At 40.5% G+C, this 17,286-nt stretch overlaps 2 protein-coding genes across 2 annotated transcripts; one reads left to right on the forward strand and one right to left on the reverse strand.

Annotated features, from left to right (window-relative positions):
- The first annotated feature begins 778 nt into the window (after positions 1 to 778).
- Positions 779 to 2,182, forward strand: LOC145489890 (uncharacterized). Its single transcript, XM_081469002.1, has 2 exons — positions 779 to 1,431; positions 1,589 to 2,182. Exons 1-2 carry the CDS (start codon positions 1,241 to 1,243, stop codon positions 2,166 to 2,168), a joined length of 771 nt encoding a protein of 256 aa, XP_081325128.1. The 5' UTR covers positions 779 to 1,240; the 3' UTR covers positions 2,169 to 2,182.
- Positions 2,183 to 5,327: 3,145 nt separating this feature from the next.
- On the reverse strand, positions 5,328 to 13,237 carry LOC145498525 (uncharacterized). Its single transcript, XM_081478444.1, has 3 exons — positions 8,915 to 13,237; positions 8,196 to 8,345; positions 5,328 to 7,302 (listed from the first exon to the last, which is right to left on the reverse strand). The coding sequence occupies exons 1-3, from the start codon at positions 9,246 to 9,248 to the stop codon at positions 6,764 to 6,766; spliced, it is 1,023 nt and encodes a 340-aa protein (XP_081334570.1). The 5' UTR covers positions 9,249 to 13,237; the 3' UTR covers positions 5,328 to 6,763.
- Positions 13,238 to 17,286: the final 4,049 nt, after the last annotated feature.

Raw genomic sequence — 17,286 nt, forward strand, 5'->3', positions numbered from 1 at the left:
ATGAACCCTCTCTGACCGTCTGAGAAGAAAACGTAAATCCTGGCCCAATACTGGTGCAAAGTCTCTTCAGTTTGCAGTTTGACTCGAGAAAGTAATCTCAGCACCCCTGATTTAAGTGTAGCAAGGTAGGTCCCCGCTTATACCGCACTGGTTACAATTCTCGTGCTGGTTGGGAAATCCCGTTCAAGCCTGATTTTTTTCAGGCTTTAATTTCACAGCTGCTTAAGTTGTGTATATAACTGCGATGATCAGTCATGTCTTCATCTTTCTCTGCAATTCAAATATATGATGTTTCATACATTCACTTGCAAAGATTTCACGGTTGTCTTGCATGTTTTAGGATGTTATACACAACGGCGGTATTCTGGTTTGCCCTGCTCCGCTTCTTGATCCACCCCATAGAAGTCTCCGGGTACAAGCCAAACAGTGGGCGTGCATGTGAGGACAACAGAGAAGAGTTTGGGTTTGCTTTAGCTGGGCATGACTTCAGAAGCGTGCACGCTGACAATTTTGCTCGCTGCTTCTTTGAATGCACTTTAGAGGAAAGATGTCAAAGTGTGACGTTTCTCTGGAACAAGAAGGAATGTCAAATGAAAATCAAAACAAAGCAATCAAGACCTGATGATTTTGTGGAAAATCCAGCTGCTACTTATATGGAAAACAACTTCCGAGGTTTGTCCTTTCAGCTGTTTTGTTTTTTTGAAAAGGACCAGGTTGGATGGAGGGTTAACCTCCACTCATCTTACAATGAATATACGGCCAATCACGATGTACAAAATTACAGGGATGACTTCTGTAAAGGAAAAAAATGGAAAGGTGAATTATGACTGTGCCAGGCCAAATGTCCCATACCACCGGAACTTATCCCTGTCTCTCTTCAACTTCCCCCTGGATGGGATGCTAGTCCATTGTGTCGGGTTGCCCCCTAATATTAATTTCGCTGGTACCTGTTTGATACGCCAGGTTGGAGGGGGATGTTGTGAGAGTGACTTTCTTGTTCAAGAGCACAACTTAATGTCTACCGCCTTGATAACCATCAAATAAGGGAATTAACATCAGTTTCCAAGCGACACGAGGCGATAATTAACTAAGACTATGGACAGTTTTAACTTCCTACAAGAACACAAGTGGAATGGAGAGACCAAACACAGGAACACTGGCAGGATACCCTTTAGAATCTATGACTGTAGATTGCATAATTAAAGCAACGAAATACACATGGACTGTCCCGTTGTAATGTATGACGTTTCTTGCAGCAAAGAAAGGTTCGACACTCTTGGTTCCAGGCTCCTCCTGCAAAGATATTCTAATAAGCGGCGAGGCTCAGGGGGAAGGTGAGTACTGGATCAAACCAACATCCTCAGGGGACCCGCTCAGAGTTTTCTGTGACATGACAACTGATCAAGGTACGTTAAAAGAGACGATCCAATAAAATTTGAAACCACTTTTGTTGTTGCTCAGAAAAGATTGCAGCGTCACTCTATTTTGTTGTAAAAAGTATGCCTTGAAAACTACCAGAGAAAAACATGCATTTCCAATAAAAATGAAAGCCAACTGCTTTGCTGCTCCAGGATGATTACTTTTAAAGTTGGACCTTACTATTTTCTCTTTCAGGTGAATGGACTCTTATCAGTCGTTTTCTGATGAAAGATCTAAATTCTCCACAAGATGCAGATGTGGAGTCAGATTCTTACAGAGAAATCCTGTCCAACCACAGCTCCAATAAACACTACTTGTTGCGAGATGGCTTCAATCAGTTGAAAAACGACATGGGCTTCACTCAGATCCGGTTTTACTGTTTTAAAAAGAAGGCGGGCCGAGTGTTTCACATCATGACCAACAATGATGCTAAGGGAGCTAACGTGGCGGAGTTTTTTACCGAGTGTGACACTCAGCCTAAAGCTTGTGACTCTTTTACACGCCTCCCTGATGACAACTCAACTTTGGCTAGAAACTGTGATATGTGGGGCTATAGTACGAAAGACCGATGGGGGCATAGCAGCGTTCTCAACGCTGTACGCTTGTTTTCGAGACCAATTTTGTGGGCATATGAAAATTACTATGCGCTTTATATTCAGAACAACGATCCACGCTCGCTCTTGTGTGATGACTTTACAGTCGAGAACGCCGTGTCTTTGGGAGACACATGGCGTATTTTTGTGCGATAGGGGATTTATTTTCAGTTCTTTAGAACGGTAATCAACTAAGTGTCTAAAGTAAGACATGAGTACTTTGTTTTACGCAACGTTGTGATTGGTTTAAAGCTTATGCCACTTATTTAACCAATCAGATTTAAAAGCGAAACTAATCCCGAGGCCACGGGGTTTTTTGGTGACGTACATTTGCTTCGAGTTGTTATAAACCCACGGTGTCACTTATGTTGATTATCATTGGGGCTCATTCAAACGTTACTAAAGAGGTCCGCCGCTAGTATTAACAATTAATTTAAAATTCACATAATTTCTAGTGGCCTTTCTAGCTAAGTCTGCAAAACAGCTGTAATAGATATCAATATAACTACTATTTCTTTCGTAGTCATAAAGTTGTTTTTGAACAGAAAGTTTCAATTTTTTCTTAGGCTGACAAGTTGTTGTAAATCAGAGAATCTCCCATAATTCGTTCTTTCAAAATTTCGATGTAAAATTCCAAAAGATCTGGTATAAAGCTGATGAATAGAATTATCTTGAAAAAGTAGTCGGAGAAAGAACTGTTCAAATTTCCACCGAAACAGGAATGTATGAATAATCCAGGTAGATAAAATGTTTTGAAACTTATCCGCACTTAACAACTTGAGAGATGTAAACAAACAATGGTGTACTAGTTGAAAAAGTAAGAATTGTTAAAATTTTCTACTATTTCTCTCGACTATACTCATTAGGATACCTTTTTAAGAGCTGACATTTAATTATCTTTTACCGCACTTACTAACGACAGCCATTTGTGATTGTGACATAGGATTTGTGCACGTACGAACAAACATGATTAAAGTCTGTCTCGCTGAGTTCTTGACACAAAGTATCGACGGTTTTGTCATTAACTGCTCACGGTTCCCGTTATCAACCAACTGATGAATAAAACTTTGTAATCTTCTTGTTTGAAGTTATTGACTTGATGTCTGAGCTAATTCACTGAGTTTAAAACTGCACGTAATTTTGGATAACACAAAGGATAGTCGGTCAATCGAATGGCCGGTGACCGTGTCGCTGAGAGAACTAGAACATTATGGACTTCCCTACGCCAGGACAGGTATGAAATGTCTGATTAAAGATTTATTGTACCTTGAAGCCCTTTATGAATGTATCCATAAGAAAAATGTTGGCATTTGTGATTTCATTGTTGGAAGTCCTCTAGACGCTGCTGCTACTACCAACTGTTAAAGTCGACGATACTGGTGTAAATCATGGTTTCGTGTTCCTTCTTGAATTCAGTCGTTATCAGACTGAATTCAAGAATTTTAGTTCTGAGCCGGTTACACGCATAAAATTTATTTATCTATTCAGTTCGGCCCAGTGGTAGGTCACGGCCTGTTTTGGTCCACTATTATGCTCTGAACTAGAAATAAAGAATGGTTGAAAAATAATTTCAGTTTAAACTAGGTAAACTCAGCTTGGGACAAAGATAACATGGAGTCATGGACAAGTGGTTGTTATAACAGGGTCATTTATACGAGAAAAATAATCCGCGGCTTGCACAAGCCGCGGATTAAATAAGACGCGAACTTGCCGTATAAACGGTACATTTTGGCCAGTTTTAGCCAGCGGCTTATGTTATCCGCGGCTTGTGTAAGACGAGGGTTTTGAGTTCGGCTTAAATAAGCTTCGGCTTATGTAAGACGCGAAGCCACTCGTATAAACGGTATCGCGGCTTGTTTGCGGCTTACGTAAGACGCGAACTCACACTGCACAAGCCTGAATTCTCGGTTAAAGCCTGAAGTTTTGCCTGAATTCTCGGTCAAAATGTAAGATGTAGATCCAGCTCCTGCACATTGCGCTCCCACCATTCTTGATCGCCCTCGTCCAGCTTGTCTCGGCTTTCGTTCATATTTTTTCAGACTCAAAAAATTTCATTTAGAAGCCGTAGTGCAAAATACTTAACTGAAGCTTAGTTTTTAATAAAAACCCGAAGAGTCATCGTTTTCTTCGCGAAGAAGCCTGCCGTCTCGTTTCGTTGCTCCTGGTTGCTCGTTATGACAACGAACACCGAAGCGAGGCATTAGTGGCGAACGAGCCGTGAACCGTTTATACGAGCTCTTCGCGTCTTGTATAAGCCACGCTCCTATAAATGGTCAAGTTCGCGTCTTACACAAGCCGCGGATTATTTTCCTCGTATAAATGGCCCTAATGTTGCAATTAGGTTAGGCCCAACTGTGACTTATTACTTTGAAGTTTACAGTTTCAGGAGAAGTGGATTAGCTCCGCTCACAAGCTGATACGCAATCGTGCGGTTTGCTCTCGCCAGGTAGTAAATAGGATTTGAAGAAAACCAAACGGGTAACGGCAATAAAACCTTAACAGACAAAAGGTTCAGTAAGCAAACTGGTGGCTCTGAATGTGGATTGATCATCTCTAAAAAGTTCTTAGCTGTCCTTAAAATCAACGAAAATAAAATAAACGTTGCAATCTAGCAATAGGCCACGTTCGACATATCAATATTCGGACATGGCTCCGAGGCTTTCAGGGCAAACTTCTATATTTGGAGGTGCTTTCTTTGTGTTCAAGTCTCCTTTGGGAATTGAGAGACAAAGGAAACTTAACAAATTTGCAATTTTTTCCTGAAAGCCTCGGAGCCATGTTAGAATTTTGATATATCGAACGTGGCTGTTGCATTTCGTTGAGAATGTTAATCTCGTTCCCAGATCTCTTGTGGACGAAGAGATTTGGGAACGAGATAGGCTAACGTTCTCGACAAAATACAAGATTGTAGCGTTTCTTTTGTTGGTCGAGGGACGGCTAAGGACTTTTCCGAAACGAATAACGCGCATACAGAGTAAGATGGAGTACAGACATCGTAATTCAACTAAGGAAATTACTAAAATTAAGAAATATTAGGACAAAAACAACCGTTTTATATAAAACAACCATTCTACACCTTTAGAACAAACGGTCAGGAAGGAAGTAGTTACATAGAACAATTATAGAAAATCTCACTATTAGCCAAAAAACTCACGACATGGAATGGTCTACCTGTTCGGGCAAAATGTCATATTTAATATTTAGAAAAGGTGAAACTAATTTTACTCAGTCATAAATAGTTAACTAGTGTCGTTTGTTCTCGTGTGTGAACCAGTCACGACTGAACCTGCTTGCAATCCAAGAGTAGGGCGGCTTAAATGCCTTCATTTAACCTCAATATTTAGTATTATATAATAGTAAAAACTCTTATCATGTTATGAGCAGGAGAAGCGTATCTCTCCTAGAGGATTGAGCAAAGTGCAATCGGCCAATAAAACAAACGCATTTAAATCGAAGCATTCGCAAACCCTAACCCTATGATATAAATTCAAATGCATATTTCGTAAGAACTGTCGAGCCGAGTCCCATTTCTAAAAGACCAAACTCCTCTCCTAAGCCTCAAGATCATTTCAATAAGCCCTCCTCTCTCATTTCTGTAGTAAAAAGCCAAGAAAGTTAATGAACTTAGAAAGAAATATTTTAAGGATCTTTAAGGGAACTCTGTTTTATTCAGGTTTTCGCCGACGAAAATTTTAATTTATATGGTTACATGATTTGTGGAGATGTGCTATTTAACAATTAGCCCGTGAAGCGAAGCCGAATGTGCTATTGACCCGTGGCCCTTGAGGGTGAAGAGTCTAATTGTTTTAGTATCACCCAACTAGTCGAACAGAAAAGGCAATAATAAAGTTAGCAAATGCAAGTTGAAGAAATATTTATTTGGGAATAAAACGAAAGAAAGCGTCACGCTCGATTGCGCCAATTGCGTAGCCAATCAAGATGCAGGATTTACATTAGTCCACTAGTTGGGTGATACTAACAACAGATATATCGATATCAAACAATGTATTGAATCTGTTTGCATGAGCAATAGATATGAGATAATTAAACGCCTCTTTCATTAAGCACCCCTGACTAAATATTCTGCAACATGCAAAGCAAGATTTCTTATTTACAACAACAACAACAACAACAAAGACGAAAGCAAAACCAGCAGAAAACACTGCCTGTCAACTTCATCGTTCCAAAACAATCTATAGTTCTAGATATATTTACTTTAACGATGTGAGGACGTTTACTTAGGTGCTAACCAATTGAGTCAGAGCTATGTTCTTCAGTAAGCATATTTTGCAAACAGTTCGCCCACCTGGCCTAAGTGTAGCACACTGCCATCTTAAAAAAATGAACTTAAATAAAATGATGTATAAATTATATATATTACAATAAGGACCGAGAATGCATGGAGAGGAAATTAAAAACAAAATGTCTCAATCAGCTAAACTCCCTAAAGGGATGTAAGCCGTGCTCACAAATGCCAGTATACTTCTGATTGCACGATAATTTCCCGTGAAAAGCTTCATATGGAAAGGTTTTCAAAAAAGAAATCGAAGGAATTGCATGTCACCGGCGCCAAGCGCGGGAAAAAAACACGTGACCTGGCAATTGGTTTTGGTTTTAAATCTGATTGGTTAAATAAGTGGTTCGACCTTCTTTAAACCAATCATAAAGCCGTGCGAAGCAAATCCAAAGCAATTATTTGTTACCTTTGACACTTAACTGAAAACCGCTCTATAACATTGAAAGTAATTGCCTTATCGTACAAAGATCTGCCATTTGTCTCCCTTAGACATAGCGAGTTCATTTAACTTGTCATCACAAGTAAGTGGGTCACCACTAAGAGTGTAGTATCGTTTCCACGCCCACAAAATTGGCCTTGAATAGAGGCGTCTTTTATTAAGGTTATTTTCATGTCCCCATCGATTTGTGGTCTCAAAACCCCAATCACTACAACTATCGGCCAGAGTTGAGTTGTCTTCAGGGAGGCGTGTAAAAGAGTCACAAGCTCTAGGGATAGTGTCAGACTCGGTAAAAAACTTCACCACGTTAGCTCCCTTGGTGTTCTGTTTGGTTACGATGTGAAACACTCGGTCTCTCTTCTTTTTATAACAGTAAAACCGCATCTGAGTGAAGCCCATGTCGTTCTTCAACTGATTAAAGCCATCTCGCAACAAGAACTGGCTGTTGGAGTGGTAGTTAGAAAGGATCTCTCTGTAAGAATCTGACTCGACAGCTGCATCTTGTGGAGAATTTACACCTTTCATCAGAAAACGACTGATGAGTGTCCACCCACCTGAATTAAAGAGAAACAAAGCGCGGGAGTAAAACACCAAGAATGAATGAATCATAGATTAGTTAACCTTCTTTTCGGACAGAAGTATAAATTATTCAGTGCCTAATTCTTTCTAACACCTTTAGACGGCAAGTCAATGAAAAAACATAAGTTGACGGGAGTCAAAATGGCGATCGCCTTCATCCTTTCAAAGCGAAAAACGTGAAAGAAGTTGGAGGAAAAATGATGAGAACGCCGTAAAGAAAGGGGCCTGCAAACATGGAATATTCCCAAGCTTTTGTTTGGTGATACAAAAGTCCAAATTCCCCTGTGTTTGCCAGCTGTAGAAAAATATCGGAGGTCGTATATTTAACGACACTTAAATAAATGCCCCGATTTCGCGAAATCACTCTAATTTCGCGACTTTACCAACGTTACAAGTTTGGTTATTTCCTTGACAATGTGATTTAACATTTTTTTAACTGAGGTGGGTAAAACGACTTAATTTAAAAGTATCAAAGCAAAGTCATTCCTCGAGTTTATTATATCAACACATTTTAGATGGTCACAACTTAAATAAGAAGGCAACGGTGCGACTCGGTACGTGTACCTGCACAAAGAACGTGGAAGCCGTTGAGAGGTGTAAGCGGCTTGTCGAACAGAATTACAAGAAACCAGTGAATACAACGGACAGTTTGATGGCTGTACCAAAGAGGTGTCGGTTGAAGTTTACATGGAAGACGAAAGTAATGACGAGGACCAATACATTGTCTCAGAATAGTTTGAAACTTTCCTTTAGAAACGTTTCATTAGAAATAATTTTTGCGTCATCTTTAGTTCACTTCAGTTTCGCAATCGCGAAATTAAAGTATCGAGAAAATTTCCTGTAATAAGGAAATATTAGTTCAATGTACCTTGAACAGATGTCATGTCACAGAAAACTGTGAAGGCGTTCTCTGAGTTTGTTGGGTCGATCCAGTACTCGCCATCTCCGTGAGCCTCGCCGCTTATCAGAATGTCTTTGCATGAAGAACCTGGGACCGAGGATTTTGAACCTTTCTTTGCTGCAAGAAACCATGATCAGAGAGTCATACTCACTTGGCGAAAATCACTTTTGGTTGTTTGTCAGTTGTCTGTCAAATGTTTGTGCGTTTGCTATCAGTTCATCCAAACAGTTAGATGTTGGTAATTTGCCAGTTTAAAGCCTGGTTGTCTGTCAGAGGCCAGCTAAAAGGCTGGCCGTCAGTCAGTTGAGAGGATCACTTGAGGCCACCTAAGTCTCATTGTTGTCAGTCAACTGCGTTTACGAAATTCCTCGATTTTTCCAGTTCTCGAGAAGCATTGTAAAATTGCAATTTTTTTTTTTCATTTCATCAGCATTTTACGATATTCCCTGACTTCATGAGGAAACAGTGAAATCCCGGCAAGATGGCAGCATAAAGCATCTCACCTTGCATAGCAAGCTGACCTCTATCGACTAAATGCAAATAATTTTTGTGTCATTTTTGAACAAAACCCTAAGGGGTTCCCACCCCACCCCTCTTGGGGATATGAATTTGCTTCTAGGGGCTACTTGTCAAATGTTATTTGAAAAGCATCTAGGCAGTCGTGCAAAAACAGCGAGTTAATAGACCTCGATCGTTATTCTCCATGTAAGTAGCAGCTGGATTTTCCACAAAATCTCCAGGTCTTGACTTCTTTGTTTCTTTCTTCATTTGACATTCTTTCTCGTTCCAGAGAAACGTCACACTTTGGCATCTTTCCTCTAAACTGCATTCAAAGTAGCAGCGAGCAAAATTGTCAGCGTACACGCTTCTGAGGTCATGCCCAACTAAAGCAAAACCAAATTCTTCTCTGTTGTCCTTACATGCACGCCCACTGTCCAGCTTGTCCCCGAAGACTTCTTTGGGGTGGTCCAGGAAGGGGAACAGGGCGCACCAGAATACCGCCATTAGTGTGATTAACATCCTGAAAAAAGCAGGAAGACCGGTGACATTTTGTTTTGTTTGAGTCCTTTTTCTCTTTTACCCGTCATGAAATTAATTTCACCAATAATGAGGAACGATTAACTTCGGGGTGGATCGTGTTAATTTATCACTCCTTTTCTTAGCAGGCTTACCATTAATTATTTATTAGTTTTCTATAAATGGCCAGAGATGGATCTTCTTGTACAGAGAGCAAACGTCTAGAAAATGTTCCATTTTTCGGTGGACATATCATTTGTAACAATAGCTTCAAGTGATTTCCGAGTAAACGTTTTATAGCAAACACATTTACTTCATTGTTTCAAAGCTTCGTATGGCATAGATGTTGGATTTTATATAGTGAGTCATCTCTGAGAAAACAAATAAAGAGTTCTCAATCGAGCCGTGATTCTGCATGTCAGTAACATTTACATCAGTATCAGCCGTGAGGAAACGTGAACTTAATAATTTGTTCTCAAGGTTTGCAGGCGATCTTAAAGTAATGAGCTTTTACGCGTTATTTTGGAACATTTAACCATCTTTGGCCATAGGAAACGTATTGAAGCAATTCGTTCCTATAGCTGTAATTGATCCTAGCTTGTCTTCTTGTGTTATCGATTACATGTGAGTGAAGAACTCATCAGTCCGGAATCTTTTCGATCTCTCAACGCTGCCGAGCACTTAACGATTCAACGCCGTATTTTACAGAGTTTGATCACTTCTTGAGTGGACGTTTTGTAAATCAGCTATCGTAAGAGGTTTAACAGATTGTCGCTAGTCAATTAATGCTCCCTGCTGTAACCAAATCGTATTTAGAATGAAATTCCGTCCCAAAACTGTCCCGCACGAAAAGAACGAAACCTACATCCGTCCACAAGCACAATTCTTCGACGATAGTTATACTGGAAGTAAACGAAACTACTGCTTTCGATAGTTGTCAATAAGATTTCCTTACCTTCTCAGGCAATGAAAGTCCACAGTACAGGCGTGTTAATTGGGATATACTGTTCTCAGGGAGTATCGTCGAGAGAATGGGAATTCATGAACTAACCTGACTTCTTTAAAGCAGGCAGAGTATGAAGTGGCTGATTAAAGATTTATTGCACTCCAAAGCCCCTCATGAATAAATTTATAATCGAGAAAATACTGGAAGGAGATGTCACTTTTTAGAGAACTGAAATTTGGTAAACGATTTTACCAAGAGCTGTAGGCAAATTGCTCGATGTTGGCAAACTAGTACCCGATTTTTACCAGTTGCTTAGGATTAAACGCTGGGTAAAATGTGATATTGAATCCCGTCAGAAATTCAGCTATTCAGTTCTGAGCTCTGACCTTCAGTACGACACTAATTAATTACTTAGTGGTCGATCGTGATATGGTTTGTTCTGACATAAGCATACACAATAACAAATAACTAAGTTAATTGAAGGTCAGTAAATCAATTCGAGACAATGAAAACATCATCAAGTCAAGATAGCATGAGAACTGTTAATTGCAGAATTAGAATTGAGCCACGAAAGTCAATCCAAATTCTCCTCTGCTGCCCCTACGCCGTGCACCACCGTTCAGCTTGCCGCCAAATGTTTCTTCGTGGTAGACCAGCAGATGGAACAGGGAAACTGACCGAAATACTGCTGTTGTTGTTGTGAATACCCTCAGGAAACGCGATGTAAAAACGGATCAGATGAAGTCTTAGCTATAAGATTAATAAGAATGAGTCAAATGCAGGCTCTTCAGCCAAAGTACAATATATCAGGATATATTAAAGTCTTTTAACTAGTGTCTTTAGTTTATGCTAATTACAGTTTTGTTTTCTCGAAGTTTGCATGTCACTAAAATATGAAGAACAATTATTGTAAACATTGTAGATGTTTTTGTGCGGCATAAACCCTCCCTTACATGCAATCTTTCGTCTGTCTCGTTACTTCTATTATTTAGCGTTATCAATTTTCGGAGTGCTATTTCGATTATTTGAGCTATAGAGTACTGTGGGTGTATACTTTTATGTTCGATAAAGTAGCGTGTTTGGCTAATGCCTCGTAGTGAAATTTCTTATTGTCGAACCGGAAAACTCTCGGGTGATAGACTGGATTACCCCGATTACGATTCCCTGCGTATATTCCTGTTGGACACAAAATGGTAATATTAAAGAAAGAAGTTATGCCATGTAGGGAGGAATGAAAGCTTCGTAGTCCTCCTCCGCTTGACGTAACTATAACTGTTGAATCAAGCTGTGTACTTGTCGATTTACCATGGGAGCAAGGGAGCAAGTGGGCGTTGCGGTGCGTAAACACGTGACATCGTAGTGGTGATCCTAAAACTGATAAGCATTATCATTAGAAGAGTTTGAAAACTTTCCATTATAGTTGTGTTTCACCGTTTTTTTAGGACTCAAAATCAGAGAAAGTCGCTTTCAAAGGGTACACCAGGTAAGGAAAATTAGTTTTGTGAAATCGATCAGAAGTGAACGAGTTTTTTTGACTCTAAAAATCAAATATCTAACATATAAAAGCTAGAACGCCAACCCCTCAAAGAGCTCGTTAATTTTCTTTTTGAGGTCAAACAAGTGCTCGGTTCACTAGATCCAATCCAGTGCTTCATCATTTTACGAGGATTTTTCCAGCATTCACAGTGGATTGAAAAACACACAACGGCTGTCAAGCGCGGGAACGTCTGTTATTGTTAAACACAGGAAATCGCGCGAAACTCAACTGACTGTTCCCGAGAAAGACTTCGTTTTGATATGCTGATGTACGAGTATTATAAATCAGTTCCATCAGGTGATGCAAGGCCAACTTACCCTTCATCCTCTTTCGGTTGAGTAGATTAGTACACTATAACAATCATCGATATATCGGCAATGCAAAACTCAAGTGTCGCATGATCGACCCTTACGTACATTTTGGTTTCAGTCTCGTTGATGTGAATCTGGTATAACTGTACTGTAAGTTTCAAAGGCTTTTGTTTGTGTGTGCAGGTGTGCTAAACAACGGTCACATTAGTGGTCTTCCTAGTAAGCAGACTCTATGGCTTAGAGTTTCCCCAATGAAGCGCGAAATTCCAAACCAGAAATCCTGCTCGTAGGCTACTGGTCGTCCCTCGACTGACGAACCATGAATTTTGTTGAATATTTTATTTGCTGCTCGCAAAACTAGATTACAAATAGACTCCATCGTTTTCTGATAAATGTGTCAGTCTGTCAAAAGAAAGTCTAACCAGAGTGAAAAGTCTAATGAGAGTTTGTTGAACCTTGCGAGCAGACTTTCTGGTTTGGAATTTCCCGCATGAAGCACGAGATCCCAAACCAGAAATTCTGCTCGTAGGCTACCGGTCTTTCCTCAACCGACGAAGTATGATTTCGTTTGAATGTCTCCTCTACCACTAGAATACCTAAACTACAATTAGACCGCATCGTTTTACAGTGAGTGCATCAGTGTGTCAAATGAAGGCATAACGCTCCCATTGATGGTTTTCCTAACAAGCACTCTCTCTAGCTTAGAGTTTCTCCCATGAAGCGCAAATTTCCAAACCAGAAATCCTGTTCGCAGGCTTCTGGTCTTTCCTCGACCGACGAACCATAATTTCAGTTGAATGCGCTATAGACGACAAAGACACTCCATCGTTTTTCAGTGAGTGTGTCAGTGTGCCAGTGTATCGAATGAAGGTATAGCGCTCCAACTGATGGTCCTCCTAGCGAGCAGATTTTCTGGTTTGCAGTTTTAAATCAGAATTCCCACTTGCAGGCTATGAATCTCTTTCCTCTAAGAGTCATTATGTCATCTACCACAGTTAGGTCAGTGTTTAATGTGTCAGAGTCCCAAATGATAAAATTCTAACGGTCCAAATGATGGTCCTCCTAGCGAGCAGGCTCTCTGGTTTGGAATTTCTCGCATGAAGCGCGAAAGTCCAAATCAGAAATCCAGCTCGCAGGTTATGGTTCTTCTTCCTCTAAGAGTTAATCTGTTATCTATCACAGTTAGGTGAGTCTTAACGGATAGGGTCCACCATAGAACCGCACCACCTGCTTGCAGGCTTTGGTCCTTTCATTACAAACGATGAATGCATTTGAATGTGTCATCTAGTGCTTTTAGAAAGCAAATTGCAAAAACGTCTCGTTTTTCCAATGGGTATGTTCTTCTGTCAAATGATGTAATTCCAATAGCGGTCACATTAGTGTTTCTCCTAGCAAGCAGATGCTCTGATCTGGAATTCCTCCCATTAAATGTGGAATTCCAAATCAGATCACCGACTCACAGACATTGTTTCTCCTTCCAATAATGAATGATAAATTTTCTGCAAAATCACACTTGGTTTCTCCATGTGCGGGTTTCAAACCAAAAATTCCTGCTTGTAAGCAGTGGCCTTCCTTCTTCCAACAGACAATAAATGTGACTGAATTTGTCATCTAACTCTAGTAGATGTTACTGCTATTGTACCGCAACAAACTTAATTGGCTGTTCAATTTGTCACAGTCCTACGGCTTCTACCCCATCACTGAGTTTACCATTGTTACTCGTATAGTTCTCCTAGTACAGTATTGCAAGTTACGTAAGCTAAGTGGCTAATAACGCTATTATTAAAGAGTGGCCAAAAAGACAAACAGGTCGAAACAACTGTCCTTCAAAGGTGTTTGTTTCTGTGTGACGGAGTGCTGAACGATATACGTCTAGCCGTCACATTGATGGTCTTCCTAGCAAGCAGACTATCCGGCTTGGAGTTTCTCACATGAAGCAAGAAATTCCACGAAAGGACTCGCTCACTTTTCGAGTGTGAAAGAAAATGAAAGTCTATCGCTCCAATTCAGTGATGGTCCTCCTAGCTAGCAGACTCTCTGGTTTGGAATTTCTCGCATGAAGCACAAAATTCCAAATTAGAATTCCCGCTCGCAGGCTATAGTTCCTTCCTCCAAGAGTTAATCTGCCATCTACCACGGTTAAGTCATTCTCAGTCTCAATTTGTCAGTGTCTCAAATGATGAACTTCCAGTGCTCCAGCTGATGGTCTTCCTTGCGTGCAGACTCTCTGGTTTGGAACTTCTTGCATGAAGCACGAAATTCCAAACCAGAATTCCTTCTCGCAGGCGTCTGGTCTTTCCTCAACCGACGAACTATGAATTCAGTTAATCCGACGAAAAATGAATTCAGTTAAAGCTGTCATTTACAGCTCGCAAAACTACACCACAAATTTCGTTTTCCAATGAATGTTTCAGTGTCTCACATTAAATGAAAGTCTGACGTTCCAACCGATGGTCCTCTTAGCGAGAAGAATCTCTGGTTTGGAATTTCTCGCATGAAGCACAAAATTCCAAACAGAAGTCCTCCTCGCAGGCCATGGTTCCTTCCTCCAAGAGTCACTCTGTCATCTACCACACTTGGGTAAGTCTTAATGCATCAGTGTCTCAAATGATGAAAGTCCAGAGCTCAACTCAATGATGGTCCTCCTAGAGAGCAGACTCTCTGCTTTGGAATTTCTAGCATAAAGCACGAAATTTCAAACCAGAATTACTGCTCGCAGGCTATAGCGCTCCTTTATCCATGCTTCAATCTGTTATCTACCGCAGTTAGGTCATTGTTATGTGTCAGTCTATCACAAAAGCAGTATACCTCGCTTTTGTCAGTGAGTCAAATGACATCAGTGATAAATATAACGGTCACATCATGTTGATGTGACTCTCTGGCTTGGCGTTTTGCGCATGAATCGTGTAATTCGGAGCGATCTACCTCTGTAGTTTGGAACTTCTTGCATTAAACGTGGAATACCAAACCAAATCACCTGTTGACCTCGAGTGTTAAATAACATAAGTGTAATGTTCACATCATGTTGAGGCCCTGCTAAGCAGACTCTCTGGTTTGAGTGGTTTGGACTTTTTCGCATGGAAAGTGAAATTCCAAACCAGAATTCCTGCTCGCACTCTATAGCCTTCCTTTCTCCGCCAACCAACCATGAATCTGGTTGAATTTTTCATCTAACGCTAGTAGATGTAATAATGTTATTAATATTATGCCGCAATAAATTTGGTGTGTTACATGCCAAATTTTAATCCGTTTTCAACCGCAAGGACAAAGATATTCATGTTTAGCAGTGTGGTGTGACTCAGGCACTACTTAGTATTAGGGAAATTGAAGTAATGTTCACTTACGATTCGGATGCTTCTTTCTTAGAATCCAATAGCTATGTAGACCGCTGGCAGTCTGTTTTTCTCTCGAAATTCAGAAGGGGTTATGAGGAATGACGCTTTAGCGTAAAGGGGAATGGTACGAGACATGGGCGCGGCATTCGTCTAAGTGACCCTAACAGAAAAAACCGCCGGGCTGCCAGCAGACTATGGCTATGCACCGAAAATAAGAGTTTTACTCTTGATCGTAACTAGCTAGCTTGAAAGGCGGACAAACTTATTCACAGCGCTTTTGATAAGGATTTCACTGATCGCGAGATCAAGATCCTCAAAATTTCTATGTGGTTAGTAGCCGATAGTCGATCTGTTGTCTTCCCACTGACGAAAAACTGCAATGACAGATGTCTTGAATAAAACTAACAACAAAAAGGCTTGTAAATCCTCGTCATAGCAACAAGGACAAATTAGTTCGCAAATTCTTTCTTCCCATTAGATCTTCTCAGTAAAGTAAAAGATATTTGGGTACTCTCACATTTTTAATTACTCCATTACTATGCTAACTGTTGTTACCTATATAGTTCTACTACAAATGACACATAACGAATAACGAAGTTATTAAATAGTGGCCAAAAGACAAACAGGTCTAAACAGCTGTCCTCGACTACAAGTTTCAAAGGTGTTTGTTTGCATGTGTCGGTGTGCTGAACGATAAAAGCCTAACGGTTACATTGCCGATGGTCTTCGTAGCAATCAGACTCGGAGTCAATCAGACTTGGAGTTTCTCACATGAAGCGCAAAATTCCAAACCAGAAATCCTGCTCACAGACTTCTGGTCTTCCCTCAACCGACGAACCATGATTTCAGTTGAATCTGTCATCTGCAGCTCGCAAAACTGTACTACAAATAGACACCCTCATTTTCCGATGAATGTGTTTGTGTATGAAGTGAAAGTCTAACACTCTAATTGATGGTCCTCCTAGCTAGCAGACTCTCTGGTTTGGAATTTCTCGCATGAAGCACGAAATTCCAAATCAGAAATCCAGCTCGCAGGTTATGGTTCTCCTTTCTCTAAGAGTCAATATGCCATCTACCACAGTTAGGCCAGTGTTAAGGTGTCAGTGTGTCAAATGATGAAAGTCCAAAGTTCCAATTGATGATCCTCCCAGCGAGCAGAATCTCTGCTTTGGAAATTCTTGTATGAAGCACAAAATTCCAATTAACAAATTGACATCAGTCTTTTATACGTCTGTCCTCTTATTGATGATAAATTGTGGCATAACGTTGTCAAAATGGCTGTGGAACCACGAGCCGGAGGCGAGTGGTTCCGCAGTAAACTTTGGCAATGTTATGACGAAATTTATCATCAATAAGAGGACAGACGCATAAAAAACTACTGTCAATTTGTTTTTTACAATAATAAGACCCCAAACTGGTCAAATGCCGGGAATAAATGAGGGGAAAAGACGCGTAAACTTGTCGTAAACAAAGATAAGTGAATTTTATTCAAAATGACGCGAACATAGCTTTTCTCGCTTTTTGATTGGCTACTTAAAAAAGGCTATAAAATCTCATTGGTTAAAATCTCGTCTGTACTCTTATTGAGGGAGGCGCGGTGACCTCATGGTTAGTGCGCTCGTCTCCGGATCGAGCGGTCCGGGTTCGAGCCCTGGCCGGGGACATTGTGTTGTGTTCTTGGGCAAGACACTTTACTCTCACAGTGCCTCTCTCCACCCAGGTGTATAAATGGGTACCGGCGAACTTAATGCTGGGGGTAACCCTGCGATGGACTAGCATCCCATCCAGGGGGGAGTAGAAATACTCCTAGTCGCTTCATGCTACAGAAACCGGGATAAGCTCCGGCCTGATGGGCCACTTGGCTCGTATGCAGACTTTACCTTACCTACTCTTATTGATGATAAAAATGAGC

This window comes from Orbicella franksi, chromosome 1 (genome assembly GCF_964199315.1).
Source record: "Orbicella franksi chromosome 1, jaOrbFran1.1, whole genome shotgun sequence".
Classification (NCBI taxonomy): domain Eukaryota; kingdom Metazoa; phylum Cnidaria; class Anthozoa; order Scleractinia; family Merulinidae; genus Orbicella; species Orbicella franksi.